The sequence below is a fragment of the Dendrobium catenatum genome, unplaced genomic scaffold, assembly GCF_001605985.2.
Source record: "Dendrobium catenatum unplaced genomic scaffold, ASM160598v2 fragScaff_scaffold_1122, whole genome shotgun sequence".
Lineage (NCBI taxonomy): Eukaryota > Viridiplantae > Streptophyta > Magnoliopsida > Asparagales > Orchidaceae > Dendrobium > Dendrobium catenatum.
Window position 1 is genome coordinate 434,181 of NW_021319584.1, and position 19,135 is coordinate 453,315.

The 19,135-nt window shown below is 35.4% G+C and overlaps 2 protein-coding genes across 2 annotated transcripts in view; both read right to left on the reverse strand.

The window, feature by feature from the left end:
- Positions 1 to 371: 371 nt before the first annotated feature.
- Positions 372 to 8,024, reverse strand: LOC110105412 (dynamin-related protein 1E-like). Its single transcript, XM_020834906.2, has 15 exons — positions 7,701 to 8,024; positions 7,519 to 7,582; positions 7,293 to 7,400; positions 6,806 to 6,907; positions 6,150 to 6,200; positions 5,976 to 6,037; positions 5,528 to 5,618; positions 5,281 to 5,345; positions 4,927 to 5,121; positions 4,726 to 4,845; positions 4,574 to 4,644; positions 1,739 to 1,964; positions 1,599 to 1,649; positions 1,140 to 1,508; positions 372 to 680 (listed from the first exon to the last, which is right to left on the reverse strand). The coding sequence occupies exons 1-15, from the start codon at positions 7,839 to 7,841 to the stop codon at positions 552 to 554; spliced, it is 1,845 nt and encodes a 614-aa protein (XP_020690565.1). The 5' UTR covers positions 7,842 to 8,024; the 3' UTR covers positions 372 to 551.
- A 5,371-nt stretch (positions 8,025 to 13,395) lies between these two features.
- The window catches only part of LOC110105405 (NAD-dependent malic enzyme 1, mitochondrial), a gene marked incomplete at its 5' end in the record, with an annotated part of 65,028 nt that continues 59,288 nt past the window's right edge, over positions 13,396 to 19,135 (reverse strand). Inside the window, 5 exon segments of the mRNA XM_028698687.1 lie at positions 13,396 to 13,750; positions 14,239 to 14,353; positions 14,649 to 14,711; positions 14,796 to 14,867; positions 15,064 to 15,118. Coding sequence (XP_028554520.1) covers positions 13,631 to 13,750; positions 14,239 to 14,353; positions 14,649 to 14,711; positions 14,796 to 14,867; positions 15,064 to 15,118 — 425 coding nt within the window.

A 19,135-nucleotide genomic window follows, 5' to 3' on the forward strand; every position in this document is an offset into this window, starting at 1 on the left:
TAAAATAAAATGCACTTTTCTTATATATTTTTTAATTTAATTATAAAAATTTAAATCTCATATAAATAATAATAAAATTTAAATTCTAGATACATAAATAGCATGAAAATCCCTTCCTCTATATTATAACCCTATTTAAAAAGCATGCCCGATATTTCGTAGTTTAATTATTATAAAATAGTAGAAGTTTTACTACTGGATTATAAATAATACAAATATGCATTTATATCATGTAAATAAAATAGAAGGATAAACTTATTCAGATGAAAATCTACCTTTAAGACGGCAAATAATCTTCACTCATCACAACCGCCTTATTTGATTCAATAAAAATATATTTTCACAAATTTAAATATTTCATTTCACAAAAATAAAAAATTATGATTCAATAAAATATATAGCAACCAAATAAGCCCCAAGAATTTGCACAAAAAGAATATAAGACTTGGCAGGCAAGTTGAACTACAAAGCAGTGATGGCAAAAAAACAACACAACGCGGTGTATTTCACAAGCTTTTATACATCAGACAAACAATAACAATATTTCAACCTCATCTAGCCCAAGAAACTGCTTCAATCTCATCCCTAGCAGATTTGTACAATTCAAGCCTCTTTGCACACTGTACTCTGCGCTCCATCAATGCAGGATCCTCATCCAACAGCAGCCCAAGCTGCTTCCCCTGCAGAGGAAAAAAGTCATTAGAATTACTACTTTGAATAAGTAAAAAAAATATATAAAACAGTTACTAAATGAGAGTGAAAACTATGTTGAGCTAGAGCGAGATAAGGGCATCTCCAACCGAAAATCTCATTTTTCACTACAAAATGCCGTGATTCATTTCTAATCGAACTCCATTTTGTCCAATTTTACGAATGTAACAACAATCGTTCTCTTCTTTCGCGAGTTTCTTCAGCAAGTTCGGTAAAGATAGAAAAATATCGAAGATGAACAGTGCAACGTCAATATTGGCGTCCCACTGTTCACCCGCAACCAAATAGCGAAAGTTTTAACGTTCGGTTGAAGCTCGCGAGCGACGTCATTCAAGCGTTTTGAGTTCAGTTGGAGACGCACTAAGTGTTTTTTGGTTGAATCGAACACGAATGATTTTTTTGACAACCCTAATACAGAGAAGAAATACCTCTTTCCTCCCCACTTGTGTGTAAAAAAGATTGAGCAAGGATCGCTTAGCTTCTCGGACTTGGCAATGCACGGCAGCCTTTGGGATAGAGAGTCGAAGTGTTTCAGACACCATCCCTATATAAGAGGAAACATTCGAAGCAATTCTCCTGAAATGTCCTTCCGTATATCGATCCACTGTAGAGCTGGCGGTATTGCCTCCTTTATCGACTTCCTGTGGGAGGTTGCGGAAGAATTCGACGGTTAAATATGATGCTTCCATGTCAACCAAGCGAGCCACCGTCTTCTTTCCATCTTCTCTGAATCTTTCCAATGATTGATAGGAAGCAGCTGCTATTTCAGATTGGAGAGTCGGAAACCTTTTCAGTTCCTGATAGACCACAGAGAAAAGAGTCATCCACAGAGTGCAAACGCCAAGTCAAAAGTAGCTTTAAAGCTGCTTATAAGTTATAACTCTTACCTGAGTCTCTCCTATAGATTTCCTGACCAAATCTTTTAAAACCAAGTGGACCTGCAATTAAAAATCTCAAGAGAAAATTTAGTGGTGTGTTCATTGACTCCATACAGGGTATTGGAAAGTGCAAGTTTAGGAAGGCTCACAGCATCCACAGATGCTTCGGCCGGACCTCTAAAGTAACTGAGAGCACCTTCAATAAGACGGCGATAACCTTGCTCAGGAGCGATCAGATGGGGCTGATACCCATCAGCTTCTGAGACCACTTTCTTGACATTCTGCACAGAGAGATGCCTGTCGAATGGGAGTTTCTTCAATGCCATAGGAAGCTGATTGTCAAAAACACCATAGATTCTATCTCCACCTGGACGCCTGCGGATGATCACAGATATAAATTTTAGATCCTATGAACAACACTGCACATCCAAATTTACAACTCTCAAAATCAAACCAATGCAAAGATTCTGATACCACCTAGCAAGCAATTCTTAAGAATAGGTAAGATGGGTGTAGCCTGAAGTATGGTGCTAAAATGGGCGAAAATGGCTAAAATTTGTTTTAAAAATAACGTTAAGTAACACGCAACTGTAGCTTTATACCATAACGTTTACAATATGGATAGCTAGGCCTCATGACGTGTGTTCAACAATTTAGTAGTCTAGTAGATCCCTGATAGTTTCTCAAATACCAATCCACTAGAGTCGTCCAGTTATCAATATCCTATAATATTTAAAAAAATAGGAGGTTTGTGGACATGAACAAGCTAGTCAGGTCCATGATAGAAATCTGACATTCACGCTGCAAAAATAGCAATAATAAAAAGAAAACACAGCAGAAATTGGCGAGAAAGATATTTATTTCAGCACAACAAATCAAGATACAAGCGGATCTACCATTCAAGAGGTAGATCGACTCTCCACAAACCCTAGGCTCCGCTAGAAAAAAAAAATCCTAAGAACAACTCCAGCAAACACAAATCACATAATGAAAATAAAACAACATAATTAACACTAAATAAGCTCTCATAATTCCATGTCAAATCTGAATTCGAATCAGCCCTCTTTCCCTAAATAATTCATTTCTAAATCTGAATTCAAATAATCCCTCTTTCTCTAAATAAACATTTCTAATCTCCTCCCGATCAAATCAGTCCTATTTCTCCAAATAAACTTTTTTGATTCCCTCCCGATCAAATCAGTCCTATTTCCCCAAATAAACTTTTTTTATTCCCTCCCAATCAAATCAACCATATTTCCATAAATAAACATTCCTAATTCCCTCCCAATTTTGGTCTTTTATGATAAGTAATTAATCCCCCTTTGACCCCCCTCTCTCTTTGCCCGTTGTCCACCCTAATGGAGCCCACAAGCTTAGTCAATCCATCAATACTCTCCCCCCAAAGAATCACCTTGTCCTCAAGGTGGAATAAAAGAAATTGTTGCTAAAGCACTGGACTGAAAAATGTTTTGACTATGGGTCGAATGATCAATCTCTCCATCTTATCCTTATGGATTTGGAGATAATGGTACATACAAATATTGATAGGTGAGACTCCTTCCTTCAAGATGATAACGTGCCTATGTTCTCGCAGAGGAGGCAACCCCTGAACTGGTTGGAACACCTCTTGATATTGCTGTAAGAGTGGCTGAACCATGTCTTGTACTTTTATCTTCTCCCTATCTTCTTCTCCTTCCAAACTCTGCAGCTCCATTAAAAATGTCACTCATCCTTTCCCTCCTTGGAAGTGGGCTCCAAAGATCACATATCTTCTTCCCCCAAATTTCAACCTCCAAATCCTCCCTCATCATCCCCTTTCCCTCCTTGGAAGTGGCTCCAAAGATGACATCTCTTCTTCCCCCAAATTTCAACCTCCCAATCCTCCCTCATCATCCCTATATTAGGGTTTCCCAAACTTCCTTGTCCGGTCAATGGTGCCCTTACCTACGATGATGTCAGTTGAATGTGAAACTTCAATATTTTCCTCATCATATCCTCTAGGTTAGAAAGCATTCCTTCTATAGATGAAAACCATTCCTTAACTTCAGATTTGAGTTGATCAACTTCTCCTTTTTTTTAAGCATCCACTTTTTTAGCCGTCATAGGTCCCAAAAAAGTGTTATGATACAAATTTAATAGGAATCTGACATCCACACAACAAGAACAATAATAACAAAGTAAAAACGCATCATAAATCGGTGAAAAAGATGCTTCTTTTAGCACAACAAACCAAGATACAAGTTGATCAACTATTATAGAGGTCGATCAGCTCTCCAAAAATCATAGGCGCCACTAGGAACAACACCAAATAAAAACTCCAGCAAACACAAATCACGTAATAAAAATAAAATATAATTAGCCCTAAATAAGCTCTCCTAATTCCCTCCCAAGTATGAATTCAAATCAAGCATCTTTCTCTAAATAATTCCCTCATAAATCTGAATTCAAATCAGCCATCTTTTTCTAAACCTTCCTAATTTCCTCCCAATCAAATCAACCCTCTTTCCTCAAATAAACCATCCTAATTCCCTCCCAATCAAATTAGCCATTTTTTCCTAAATAAACATTCCTAATTCTCTCCCAATTTTGGTCTCCTATGGTAAGTAATTAACTCTCCTTTGACCACCTCTCTCCTTGCCCACCGTACACCTTAGTGGAGCCCACAGGCTGAGCCGGTCCATCAGTCTAGCAACTAAAACCTTTAAGCATCAAAATTATTCAACTACCTCTCCAACATCTAGGGCATAATCCACTCATATACCACAATTTTTGGGGTCCTTTGCTGGCAAAAAAAAATCAACATATTGGCATGTAAGCATATTATGTAGAAAAATATTTTTTACATAAACATATGTTTAATATTTTATAAGAAAACAAATGCTTAATATATCATTCAAATAAAAAACGGAGAGAGCAAACAAAGTGTGAAAAATCCAATGATTAGACAGTTGTGCATAGAAGAGGCAGGCAGCATTTGTCCTTACCCTCCATCTAGATGCTCTTTGAATATCTTGTCAAAGGCACGGCAGAGTTCCAATATAGTGTATAACTGAGCCTGAAATAGCATTTCAGTCAATTAATTATAACCAGAAAATACCAAGCGTAAGAATTAATTCAACATTCATAATGTTCTCACCCCTGCATCAACAGCAATGGGTCGACCAAGATGGTCCATCTCTGATTCAAGTTCTTCAATGGTCTTGCTTATCAATGATGTAATGCTAGGAATTCGAGCTCTGATTACAGACTCTAAATGCTGAAAACATATACTTGTCTAACTGACCATATCTTAACGGAATTCTACAACTATGAAGATAATAGTTTCCGATAGCAATACCTTTGAAAGAAGTTTAGCAAGATATTCCGATCCCATTTTACTGGATAAATGAGAATAGTCTAGACTAGTAGCAAAATAATCTCTTTCTTTCTGCCGAGCAGCTATCATGTCAACATTCTTATTTATATCTGCCTGTGAACGATTAACAATTCCAACCCAAGGATGTTGCAGCCTGTAAGATCGCCCTTCTAGGACCTGGAGAGAACTTTCATGAATGAGCAACTTCAACATGAAACTAAAGGGGAGCAAAGGCACAGTGTGAACATGTGTAGGATCTCAAATAATGCTGTAAAATAACTAGTAGTAGGTTTGTTCCTGGTCAATCTAAGAAAAACAAGTGAAAGTATAACTCACATCAAGCGCATTTGTTCCTTTATCCATCAAATCTAGCTTTGTCAAAACTCCAAATGTCCTTTCACCTTACAAATAGTAAAAAGGAATACATGATGTCGATGAATACAAAAAGCTCTCATGTGGCAATAAAGCATTGGTAAAATGAACGGATCTTACGCACATTATATAAAAAATGTGAATGGAAGACATCAATAAAAATTGATAGTTCGAATGCAAAAGTGTTTTGGATGCTGAAATTGAATCATACCAGAAGGATCCACTTCCCTAGCAAGTTTAATGGCATCTGACGTTGCAATATCTTGATTGGCAGGAGATATTGCCAAAATAATACAGTTGGGCTGCAAAAAATAAATCACAACTTGAACAATAAAGGCATGCTATAACAAAACAAAGAAGATGCCCCACTCTAATGTTAATTTTTCTATATATTTAAAATGTGAAAGAGATACATGAAGCCCTCAGACTTTTGTCATTTTCAGATATAAATCAGGTGCAACAACAAAAATCATGTCAAGGGCCTTCATTTAGTAAATCTGCACAAATTTGCATTCAAACTTTTGTTCATACAATTTAGAGGACAGCTTGCTTAATATAAAGGATCTTAAAAACTACTAAATGAAACAAACATAATATCAATAGATAGTGTCTATAGGAATGTCACCACATTGTATTGTGTTATTCTTAAAGCTGAATACCTTCTCAACATATGAACGGACCATATTTTCAATATCCTGAACAATACTGTCAGGCTGTCCCTCTGTGCAAAGTAACATTATGTCAGTTCAACCCGCCTTAAAAAATAAAACAAAAACAAGCTGTAGAAATGGTGCTAGGGCTCAAGCTAAAAGAAAGAAGTTAAAATGATTTACCTACAGCAACCTTAGTTAGACCAGGTAGATCAATGAGCGTCAAATTTACAACTGCCATATGGAATCAAAAAAGATGTTTGGGTCATAGAAAGGAAGAATTCAGTTCTTAATGCAAAACATAACAGGAAATCACATTGACTAAAAGTTTAAAGCATTAGAAAATAGAACCCAGAGGACAGAAACTCCAGCTGCCAGAGAAGCTTTCTAGTAAGGTTTAACAAGGAAAAAAAAAAGGAAAGACATGCAATGGGTGGAATCGGACTCCAAGCTCTGGACACTGATAATTTGGTAGTGCGGAAGTAAATGCAATCGATAAGAAATGCCACAATCTTTATCCAATGCATCAAAATGCACTTCTTATTGCATCTTAGGACCTAAATAGTGCGTCCATGCAACAGAAGGCAAAATGATGACACTAAGACAAGAATTGCCTTGCATTTGCTATTATAAATAACAGGAAGGATAACTAATGCTTTAAGTGGAAAAAATTTTCGATCGATGCAATGTATAAAAAATTAATATATGCACAAAATTGACACAGTTATGACCATTATGCCATCTAATATGACCATATCAACACTTTCAATGTAATATCAACATAGAATGATCATTGGAAATATAACACCATAAATTACAAAAAGGGTAAAAACATATACCGTTGGGTGAATAAATACTAAGATGGATGGGAACAGGAGATATTTGTTTGGATCTCCCAGTTATTCTCTCTGTATCATCAGCAATTTCTTTGCGCACAAGACCTACAAAATATATACATCGGATAAAAAGAAGCTCTTATGAATCTTTATCAATGAAAATATTGTTCAGTGCATGCAAATGATGTCCAAGTATTGTGCAACATTTTGAAATGATGCACTCATTCCCTATAATATTTGCCAACAATATTGAAGAATAACAAATAATTGCCCAAAATTTTGCATTATGTTATCATACCATGTTATTGGAAAAGGCTAACAAGTAACACATAATCAAAACGAAATTTATTCATTATATCATATAAACTACAGCACAAAGGTCTATTATATATAGAATTTTACTTTTCTAAAAATCTAACTAAATAATTTAGTAAATGAAAATACTAAAAAGGCTAGTTATGGATAACTAAGCAGAAGGGCAGTTGCATACTGAAATCATTAAATTTCCTTTTGGGCAAGTGAAGGAACTCAGCGTACTCCTGCTGCCCATCCTCCGTCTTGTGCAGCTGAAGCACCAATGGTCGCCTTGTTACAATCCCTAAATACAACAAAAGCAAACAAAATAACTTATTACCCCAACCTTGCTAAAAGAACAGTTAAGCAGAGATTCAAAAAAGGAAAAATCACAAAATGCAGTAATTAAGCGCCGATCTAACCAGATCCACGGGGAAGAAAATCTCGCCCAACGATGCTCTCCAGTACCGACGATTTTCCCGAGCTCTTTACCACATCCGCACGAAAATTCATGTTAGTCGACCACAAAAGCACAAATATCCAACAAACAGATCTGAAGAAATCCAAGAGAGAGAAAAAGAGAAAATGATAGACGAGGGGGAACCTGTCCACCGACGACGGCCACGGACGGAAGCGCCTCCCAGAGAGTAGGCAATGCACTGTCGGCGCCGCCGTGGTCCCCCAGAACAGTGCACGCTCTCTGAATCCTATTGACCATGCCGATCAAGCTCTCCATGGTCGTCATCTTTGAAACCCTAACCGAGGGTCGATCCCAGAAAAAAGTAGGAATTCAGTGATGAAAGAAAGAAAAAAAGTAGGAATACAGTGATAGATCGATCTACAAGCGGAAAACAAGTGAGTCCCTCAGTTTCTCCCCTCAAATTCACGTTTTCTTAAATCCCATTATACCCTTCTTCTGCAGCCGATGCACGCAGGATGCTCTTAAAAGCGACGGTCGGGTCGGGTCGGGGCGGCGCGTGCGGGGAATGCCCTGGTCGGTGATGTTTAAATTTTTATCCTTCAAAAAAAAAAAAGAAAAAGTATATATATATATAAATTTTTTTTGATAATTTTAGTTTTTATTCCAAAAATATATTTATTATTTCTCTTTTTTAAAAATATATTCAAAATTTATCTTAGATTAAAATATTTTAGCTTTTTATTCTAAACTATTTATCTGTCACGTTTCAAGATCTATATTAGAAGATTACACATATCCTTCCTATTTTAACTATTTAACTAGAGCTTACAATAAACAATAAAAAAATATGATATTTTTTTGTCTTGTCCGGAAACTCATATCATAGATTTTATTTTTTCTTGAAAATATGTGAGATCAATAAATAACTAAAATTTTACAACTAAAATCAATTACAATATAAAAAGGATAATATCATATAAATAAATATATGCATCAATGTTATACTGATATCGTATTAATTTATTTCTTCTATAGTTTAATCACATCTTCAACCCATAAATTCATTAATCCAGTATGATAACATCAACAATATAATTGTATAAAATATTATATCTGATTTAGTAATGTTAAATAGTCTAATGACTTAAATAATATTGGTGTAATCCATATTATCAATATAATGTTCGTAGCAGTGTTATTATAAGTATTCATATATTGAATGAGTGTATTCTTCTCCTGCATTATGACTCTTAATCAGTTGCCCTTATAAACTCCAAACAATGTTCTCCTTATAACTCCCTTTGAATAATGTGAATAGTCGCCTTGACTCATTATAACTCTCAATCAATTTACATCTACTTTATGACTCTCAATCAGTGAATCATATGGATTAGTAGGTATCACATGGAGTTATCAATTTAATATATCTGTACACTTTAGTATTCATTTAAATACATAAAATCATATCAAATCATTCATAATGATCAAATTTATAATATATCCAAACTTGCATGGTGAAAGCTTATGAAATTAAGATATAATATATTTGTTTGACGCCCAGGCATCCATAGTGAAAGGATTCGTCTGAATTCTGTCGTAAACTTCCATTCCAGTTGCCTTGATCGACCTGAAATTTTAAACCCACATATAATGGCTACAATAAGCCCAGCAGGTCACCAAAGCCTACAACTTGAAATCAAAAGCACGGGATGCTTATCAATATTGCATGGTCAATCTATCAATCTGAATCAGTCAATGTCAATGAGTCTTATGCAGTGGAAATCAAATCAGTATCGATGCAATCCGAAATCAAATAGTCAATAAAACCAGTCAATGAGCGGCAGGCAATCAATCATTTCAATTTTCAATCAATCAATATCCGAATCAAATCAAATAGGTAAATCAATGAATCAGTCGAGAAATAGCAATACGGAACAATGAATCTATACGACAGTTCAATACGGTACAGAAACAGTAGGCAGTGTTACGATGTCCATGTCATGCTATCAATACAATATATATATCCATCCATTTCTATATCAATGGGCTCAGTGTCGATGCACAGCAATCAATTCAGTGAAATCAATGAAATCGTACGATCTAGTAAAACCAATCAATAGTCGATAAAGGCCAGGAATCGTATAAATAATGAATCCTAAATCAATACAGTAAACATGCAATTCAATACTATATACTGGACAAGTAGAAAAAAAAAAAAAAAAAAAAAAAAAAACAATCAACTGGCTATTGTTGCTGTTGTAAGAATCCATAATTGCTGTTGTAGATATCATACATTGTGTTTATCAATAGAAGTCGTCACTCTCTTTTGCCCGTCGGCGCTCCTGTCCGGCATATAAATCTCCTTATGACTCCCCATCGTTAATATCATAATCAATGGTTTTAAGGAAAGCCGTCGCCCACCATCCTGTACAGGTCAATATCATCTAATCTATCAATTTAGGGAAAATCAGAAATCGTAACGAAGAATCGGGCAGAGTAACGACTAGTCGTCAAATTTACACAAAAATCCTACAAAAAGGCACAAGTTCCAAATTCTTCCAATTAACAAGTAGAAATTCACGACATTAATATAAGAGCTATTATTCTATAGAATTCCCAAATCAATCACGTCCTGATATTTTCTATTCAATTAAAATCGCGTAGAACAATTCCGACCGGTAAAATCAATCAGCAGAAAATACTCAAATCGGTTTTGTACAATATTCCATATCTATAACAATACTAAAGTTGTGCGGTGAAAGTTCGGTCAATACAAAAATCAGGTCAAAAGTTCGACTTACAAAAACACCAAAACAGTGACAATCGAATCAAATACAAAATTTCCGAAAACAGAAATAGGGTCGGAGTCCTTACACGACAAACAAATCTTCTAACAGCGTCGTCGAAAAAAACGAAAAGCGCTCCGCGTGGCTCAAACCAAGCTTCCTCTTCTCTTCCTTCTCTTTCTTCTCTTGCCTTCACCTCTCTCTCCAAAATGAATCCAAAATATCTCAAATCGCATATTTATTAGAACATGATGCGTCCTGGACGATCCAAATTTCGTCCTGGTAACGATGGGTTATCTGGGCAAATTTCGTACAGACGAAATCCAATTCGTCCGGGCGACCATGCTCTCTGGACAGTTTCGTACAAGACGGATTCGTCCCGACTTTGCTCCAGGTTCGTACAGACGAAAATGGCAAAGATTTCTTCAAATTTCTTCAGTTTCGTCAGTAGTAAAGTCAGATCGTGAACGTGGACTAACAGCACAAAAAAAATCAAGCTGTTTTAAAGGATTTTAACAATATTTTTGATAGATTTGTAGAAAATCAAAATTTCATTAAAAAACAGAAGTAAGAGATTAATCATTTACAACGAAAAAAAATAAAATAGTTACATGAATGATAACAAATATGTTTCCAAAGATTTTTCTCTCGTCCTCTCTTCTTCTCATTTTCAATTTCTTTCGGGCCAAAACAACCAGTGAAGAAGTCCGATGGGGATAGTACATACATACATTATATATATATATATTATATATATATATACTATATATTATATTATATATATATATATATATATATATATATATATATATATTATATTATAATATATATAATATCATGGCCTAGTGCCACCAAAACGGTTCATCATATTAGTGTCAAAGCACTCTATTCAGAATTTTCATATTTTTTCAAGAAAATTTATTTCACATATTTAAGTTATTATATTATCTATAGCCTATACTGAATAACATAAGTTCGAACAATGTTAGAATAATATTGGAATTATATTCGACCAAGATTTAGATTAAGTTTGAATCTTATTTGAACATAATTGAAATCAAATTCTAGAAAGATTATTCATTTTCGAATGAAATATGAACCTTGTTGAAATAAGGTTTAAACTCTAGCCAAACCTTTTTCGAACAAGGGTTAAACATAATTCAAATATGATGTGAATAAAGGTTGAATTGACTTAAAACAATGATGAAATCCTATTCAAACAAGGTCCATGCAAGGGTCAAACTTGGTTTACTCAAAGCAAATACAATATATTGCCTCTAGTAGCTTTAAAATAATAAACTACAAGGTTGATCCAACATAATGGGTGTAATTACAACACTTAAAGCACAATATATTATATGGTTGCTAAGATCGAATGTAATCCAATAGTCCTAATACATTGGAGAGCAAGTTAACAATCATAACACAACATAGTATAAAGCACAACAATTATAGTATATTAAAGAACAATTCAAGAGCTATATCACAACAGGCCTGAATAGAAATTGACCAATTAAAAAATAAATATTTACAATAGAGATAAACATTGCATATTGGATTAATAAAATAATAGATCATGATAATTTTTTTTATGAAACTATAGATCCACATTATTGTGAAATAATTCTACATATCAAAATTGTGTAGGATCAAATATAACTTGTGAAAGAATTTTCTTTGAAGATATGTATATGATATGTTATAGTGCAATTAAGATGCAAAATACTCATTGAATTATATGTACAAGAACTACTTATGTTTTGCTGGGAAGAGGAAGTATTGAGAAGTTTCTATAATTGAAACATAATGTAGTAGTTCAATAACAGTTTTGGTGCCTATTTATAAAAATATAGTGTATTTTAATCCAAAATAAAATTTCAACAATATGAAATCAAATTTCCGTCTTTTTGAGCTAATCTAATTTTTAAACAAAAATTTATGAAAATTCTTAAATTTAATGCCTATTATATCAAATTTATAACCGCATGCTTAATATAAATATGTTGGAGTAGCTCCAGTAGAAGATAAGATTAGAGAGTCGCCTTAGATGATTTGGTCACATAAAAAGGCGGCCTTCCGATGACTCGGTTAGGACAGTAGAGGTATTAGATTTGACTTCTGTTAAGAAATATAGGGGTAGAACTAAAAAGACTTGATTAGAAAATATTAGGAATTACCTTTCTTTATTAGATTTAAATGAGAATTTAACTTTTAATAAGACATAATGGACAAAAAAGATTCATGTAGCCGACCCCATGTAGTGGGATAAAGGCTTGATGATGATAATGTTGTTGTTGTTGTAGGGTCTACGAATATGATTCTACTATCATGGGCAAATCCAATATTGGGGCAAAATTTTTTTTGCAGATTCATTTATTGATAACTATATTTTATTATCATCGATGAATATTTCGCAATGAAATAATTATAAATTTATAACAATAATGTCGAAATTTATGTTTGTATCGCAGATTCCATGTGTGTACGTACCCTACCATTACTATTCCAGTATGATAATATGCAAATATAAATGTCACCCTTTGAGCTTGATTAATTAATTAAGTTCAAACTTAGTTGAAACTTGAGCTATATTTTATGCATTTGAGCTGGGTCACGAGCCAACTTATTTATTGTGAATGAGAAAAAATTAATTATGATTAAAATAACTATTATAATAAAATAATAAAATAATGAGAAAAAAAGACTTAATATAAGAAAGCCGAATATATATATTTTTAATCAATTTAAACAAATTTGTATTTGAATTTCTAAATGCTAATATATTTTAAATAAAATTTATATTAATATTTTTTAAATAAGTTTGCTTGCAAGCTCACCAATCAAATCAGGATTGACTCAGACTTGACTCGTTAGCTCAAGAGTCAATTTATCGAGCTGGCTCACAAGTTAGCTTGACTAACTAATACCCCTACCTCAAAATATTTACCATAGAAGCACTTGTCATCGGTGGTGGCGGGCATAGGCCAACAGCGATCGCTAGCCGTAGTTAACAATGATAATTATTTTTAAAACACTCAAAAGTTATTTTTGAGCATTTTTAAAAATAACTTGATTTTTTTAAAGCAATTAAATACAACATCAACCAAATTTATATTTCTTTAAAATAGAAGTGATTCAAAACGGTCCTATAGATTTAGCCAGAAAATCAATATTATACACAGAAACCACGCAAAATATGTCCCAACACAAACACATACTTAAGCACAAGCTTGGCAAACACAAGAACGTTGAAGATGCAGAGCTAAAGTTGAGCTTCTCTTAATATGTAATGCTCATCTCACCTCGACATACATTTTCCTTGACACTTCAAGCGTTATAATTACGGAGGGCAAAGTCCTGCTTATTCAAACAAGCGTTATTGACACTCGGGAGGGCGATGGCCGTAGTGTGCCAGGCGAACTCCTCACAACAAGAACATGGAGCAACCTAAGAAGAAAATGGAAATATCTGGTTTTAATTAGGTATAATCAAGAGCAATTTAAGCAGATTTCTAGTAAAATTAATAGCCAACGAGACAAAGGCTTCATTTGGGACGGCTTTTTTTTTGCTTCTTAAAGTAGCTTTTTAGTACACAAATTTTTATACTAAAAAAATACTTTAAGAAGCAAAAAGAAAGCCGTCTCAAACGAAATCAAAATCTTACCGCTATGGTGTCATCCCATCATAACAAAATGAAATAGAAATATATGAAAACATCAATTTGCCTAAAATGAATTTGTTTGTTTGGGACTTTACACTGAAATGTCCACTTTCAGACTGTCTCGTAAACCAAGGTTGGATAGTCTGCTTTCCACATGTTCTTTTTCACATACTTCCGAGTCTCCTCCTTAAATTTTATAATACAAAATGTAAAACTTCACAATTGTAATAGGTCTTCATTTAAAATAAAGATGCTATATAAGATGCGAGACAACCTTATCAAGTCTCTCGAGGTCCCTAGTATCCATGCCTGGGCGTCCTTCTGCTAGATACTGTGCCACTGCTTCCCTGATTACCGCAGTGGCCACTTCTTGTGTTATCTCACGTATGCTGCATTAAGAAGTTCTCGGATAGGTAAAATGTTGATGCTTTTTTAAAAGAAAGAGCATAAGAACAATTTATTTGTAACTTGCAAGTGAGATAGGCTAGGATTAGAATCCTAAGTTTAAGAAGGATATTCATTCGTTAATCTTTGTGTCTCAAATGAATGAAAGAGATAGCTTAGAATTTGGCTCTAAGCTCCAAAATCTTCATATAATAACGTGTTGGAACTTCGGAGAATTCCAAATCATTATATATGAGGGGAAAGGGGGATATGCATGTTCCGAAAACTGCACAATAGGACCTGGATATTGGCGGATATATGATTCCATTAAGAACGTCCTCTTCTTTCATATATGCAGCAAGGCTGGGTTCAGAATGGAAGAAGAAATGTATGAGAACAATCAAAGAAAATAACAATACAAGTGAAGAATGAGTGGACAACGATCACCATTCAGCAGCGGCTTGAAGCATGCCATCTGATATGACACGCGCACCTGATAAGAGTGTACCAAGGCCAATGCTGTATTGATGAAAACCATTATAACCACAATAAGAAAGCTTTTAGCAATAATTGAGTAAGGGTTCGTTTGCGACGGCTTTCTTATTGTTTCTTAAAGCAACTTTCTATTATAAAAAATTTAATTTTTGTACTAAAAAGCTGTTTTAAGTAGTAAGAAAGCCGCCCCAAACGAAACCTAAGAGGCAAAACCACTTACCCAGGGAAGAGGTACATATTATTTCCCTGGTTGCAATGCCCAATCTTACCATTTCCTGCATCAGTACACGAGTGGATGTGAAAATCAATCTTTATAATAAAATAATTTTTTATACAATGTGATGAAAGTCAACTCCGGAACCAATGAAAGTTGTACTTTCTGCAGACCAAGCCGGAAATCTAAAAAAATACGCCACATTAATACTACCCAAAGAAAATATACTTATTTCTATACAACAACTTTGGAAAGCAGCTTTCTATACAACAATTTCACAACCTGTTTTACTGACAACTACAACCGTTCCAAACGCACCCTATAACTGCCCTCCAGTACAAATAAAACTGCCAATGATTGAAAGAAACTTCTAAAACTGAAGAAAAAAATTCACCCATCCAAGATACTGTTGCACTGGTGTCTAAGCTCTACATATAATAGAAATGGAAGAAACCACACCGTATTATAACCGCCAGCGCAGTAAACATGCAGCTATTATACAACTAGTCAACTAAAGAAGTCTCAGTTACCCACACCATTGTTTCCTGCTACAACTATGGTGCCGTGATGTATGCAAATTTCAAAATTTGTTTTAGCTTTTTATTGTAATTTGAATGCTATAGTTATTTTTGATTTATTTTATGATACCTTATGATGGAAGGCAACCAATGTTCATGAGTAGGTAGTTCTATGAGCTTGTCATACTTTGGGAGAGCTAGCTACTTTGGTGCCTTGTCTCTTGGGGCTGATGTTGGCTTTCGGTTTGGGCTTGGCTGTTCGGTTTTTGCTATTTTGTTGGGAGCTGCTATGCTCCAGCTCATTAATGCTAAGCTGCTGCTTCTTTTTCAGCTCATTACTACTTGTAGTTCACCTCCTTTTAAGCTCATTATGTGGAGTGGACTTGGTTCTTTCCCCCTCTCTGTTGGCCTTTCGATTCCTCCGCTGGCTCCTGTCCCGTGGCTGGCTTTTCCTGTACCCCGTGGTTGGCTTTTCCTGTACCCCATGGCTGCCTTTTCCTATCCCTGTGAAGCCTCTTCGGGTGCTGCTCCTGGAGCGCCTGCTGGCCTGCTGTTTCCCCTTTCATGATTGGTTCGGCTGGAGGTGTTTTGGACTGTTTAGCTACCTCTTTTCTCCTATATATATGTGGTGTTTTGAGGCATTTGAATGTTGCTGTTTGCTGAGCAAATTTCTCTAAAACCTGAGGGTTTCTTCTTGGGAAAGTTTGCAAGCTTGTTCCATTTCTCTCATCCTCTCTATGATTTTGTCTTGAGCTTCTTATCTCTTTCTTCTCTACGCAAGTTCCACTTCACTTGTATCTTTCTTCTCGAGCTATTGGAGGTGTTGATTGGCCGGTTTGGTAGCATTTGCCGGAGGAGTTTGTGGTGGACGTTGGCCCAAGTAGCTGTGGTGGTCCCTTGGTTTGCATGTCCTTAAGCACATCTTTTATATTACCTACTATTTTGTTGCATGTGAGGTGACCGCTTATCGGTTGTTCTAAGGGTAGCTATTTTTATTTTTAATTTAGTTTTCATTTGTTTGGCTTTCGTTTGTTTGGAAGTTTATTTGATGTTAGATTTCTAAATTCTGAATCGAGAAAAGTTCTACTAGTCATGATGTTCTCCCCTTTTAGCTCTTTCTATCTAGTTGTCTGCATCATGCCGCCTTTTCTATCCCGCTAATCCCATTGCTACCACCTGTCTCTTGTGAGTTTGAGCTTCTGTTGTTGTTTTAACCATCTTTTTTATAATGTCATGAGGGACCCTGAGAATTGGACTTCAAAAATAAAGCTATGCAAGTTTGGAGGATGTTGGAATTCATAAAGGGGGTACATTGAACCTACAATATTTGACTAGGTCTAGACAAATTCTAGAAATTTTTTTATTTTGGGTCTTTTATGGGCTATAAATAAAGCCAATGAGGCATGAAAAAAAAAAATAAATAAAAAAACTCATATGGATGATATTGTTGTGTATTTTCAACGTGCTTCTCATCCTAAGCTGCAATATTAACTCTAAAATCTTAATCTTCAGACATCACATCTCCTACCTAATCCTGACACTAATTTAATCTACTAATCTAATGAGTGCATTTTTTAACTTCAGTTGTACATATAGAAACAATGCAAGTATATTTTAAAATTTTAATTTTACTTAATCAACTTGTGATCCAACATTTTTCCTTCCCAATGCTTGAAGAGTGATTCTATCCACCTAATGTAGCAACAAAAACGACAAAACTGTAGAAAAATAAGGATTTAGGAGAAGAGAGAATGGAAGAGAAAATAAATATACAAAATGAAATATCGACTTCTTAATGTTGATTCCTCAAAATATTGCGTTATCGATTCCTCAAAAATATGAAGGAGATGCACATCCTCAAACATCCATAAATGGGATGAAACCCCATCAAACTATAGCTCAAAACATTTAATTCATCTCTATTTGAATTGCATACTATTTATTATAATAGGCCTTATTCAAAAAGTTCAACTACACTTGATTAAATTAAAAAAGAGTATCAAAGTAGCATAAATAAGAAATGACACTTTCACCACTAATACTTAGCTTAAAGACAACTAAGTCAAACATAACATTAAACATGCCTTGGCATTAACTTAGTCAAGAACACTATGAATGACATTTATGATTAGGCATCCTATCTAGCATCCTGGCTCTAGGGTTGAAAGAAACTTCACTATGGAAATTGAAGTGTTGTTGAAGGAAAAATGATGGGGACATCAGATCTTGGAAGGTTTATCAGAGGTGTGGCCGCCGATCTGCGACCATGATCGAGTCATTGTACTTTTGATTTATGTTGTGTATTGTTTTAATTATGTGCGTTGTATTTTGTTTATTTTATGTTATTTTTATTTCCCGTTGTACCCTTCTAGTAAAGGGATGTCGTATGTAAGCCCCGAGGGCATTTTCGTCTTTATATTTCTTGAGTCTCATGTACTAGGCTATTTATAGCCCCTTGTTTTGTTGTTTGAGGGTAATGAATGATTGAATGAAAAATTTTTCTACGTTTTGATTTCTTGCAAGAGCGAGAGAGGTTTGGAGAGAGAAGCACAACACCCACCAACCTTGGAGACGGTCGAGTTTGTGGTTTCTTATCTTCGTTTTTTTTATCAACCCCATATTCCACCTCTTAGCCGCCGGCCAAGGCCCTCCCAATCCTTGCCGTCGGCCACCTAGTCTCCCTTCACCTCCCCACCATCCAAATTCCCCAAGCCCTTCCCCTTCCCCTTCCCTCCCCCAAACCCGCCGGCCCTAGCTCTGTAGCCGCCGGTCTCACCAATTCCCCTTCTCCCTTGAGTTTCCTAATTGGGTTGAGGATTAATTTATGATAATTTTGAAATTCAAATCATTTGAATTTGAATTCAAAATCTTTCCTAATTTAATTATCCTATTTTAGGAAAGTATTTACTTTAAATCTATTTTGAATTTCAAATTCAATTTGATGTGGACATCGAAGATCAACGGCTACGATCGTGTCTATTTATTTTCATGTATTTTATTTGTTATTTGTACTTTTCCATTTCTACCCTCACTTGAGGGCTTTGTTTTATGTTTGCCCTAGGGGCAATTGTGTCTTTTTTATTTTCCCTCATGTATTTGGCTATTTAAGCCCTCCCCCTCCTCTTGGAAAGGGGATGATGATTATGAAATGAAAATTTTTTCTCTTGTGTTCTCTTTGTGAGTTCCCTCTTGAAGATCTCTTAGTGAGTTTGTTTCTTCTAGATCTCTGTGTGAGTTCTAGGGAAAGCCCAAGGTGAGGGCAAAAGCAATACCCGCCAGCCATTGGAAGAGTCCGTGGCTCGTGGTCTACCTCCACCATCCCAATTCTCCTTATCCCCCCGCCGGCCTTGCCGCCGCCTCCCCTCTAATCCGCCCAGACCGCCGGCCACCAATCTCCACACCGTGGCCAACCCCTTGCCACCCTCCTCTAGCCGCCGCCCCCCCCCCCCCCCCCCTTTTCCTACCCTCTCCTATTCACTCTAGATAGCTCCCCAATTCAAGGGCCTTGAGTGGGAATTTAATCTCAGCTTTCTCTCCACCATTACTGCTAGATTACTTCC

Coding starts and splice junctions, on each gene's coding strand:
- LOC110105412 (XM_020834906.2), bottom strand. CDS start 7,841: ATGACGACCATGGAGAGCTTGATCGGCATGGTCAATAGGATTCAGAGA. Junction 5,122..5,280: donor AAGGAACAAATGCGCTTGAT/GTGAGTTATACT, acceptor AGTTCTCTCCAG/GTCCTAGAAGGGCGATCTTA. Junction 1,509..1,598: donor AATCTATAGGAGAGACTCAG/GTAAGAGTTATA, acceptor GTGGTCTATCAG/GAACTGAAAAGGTTTCCGAC.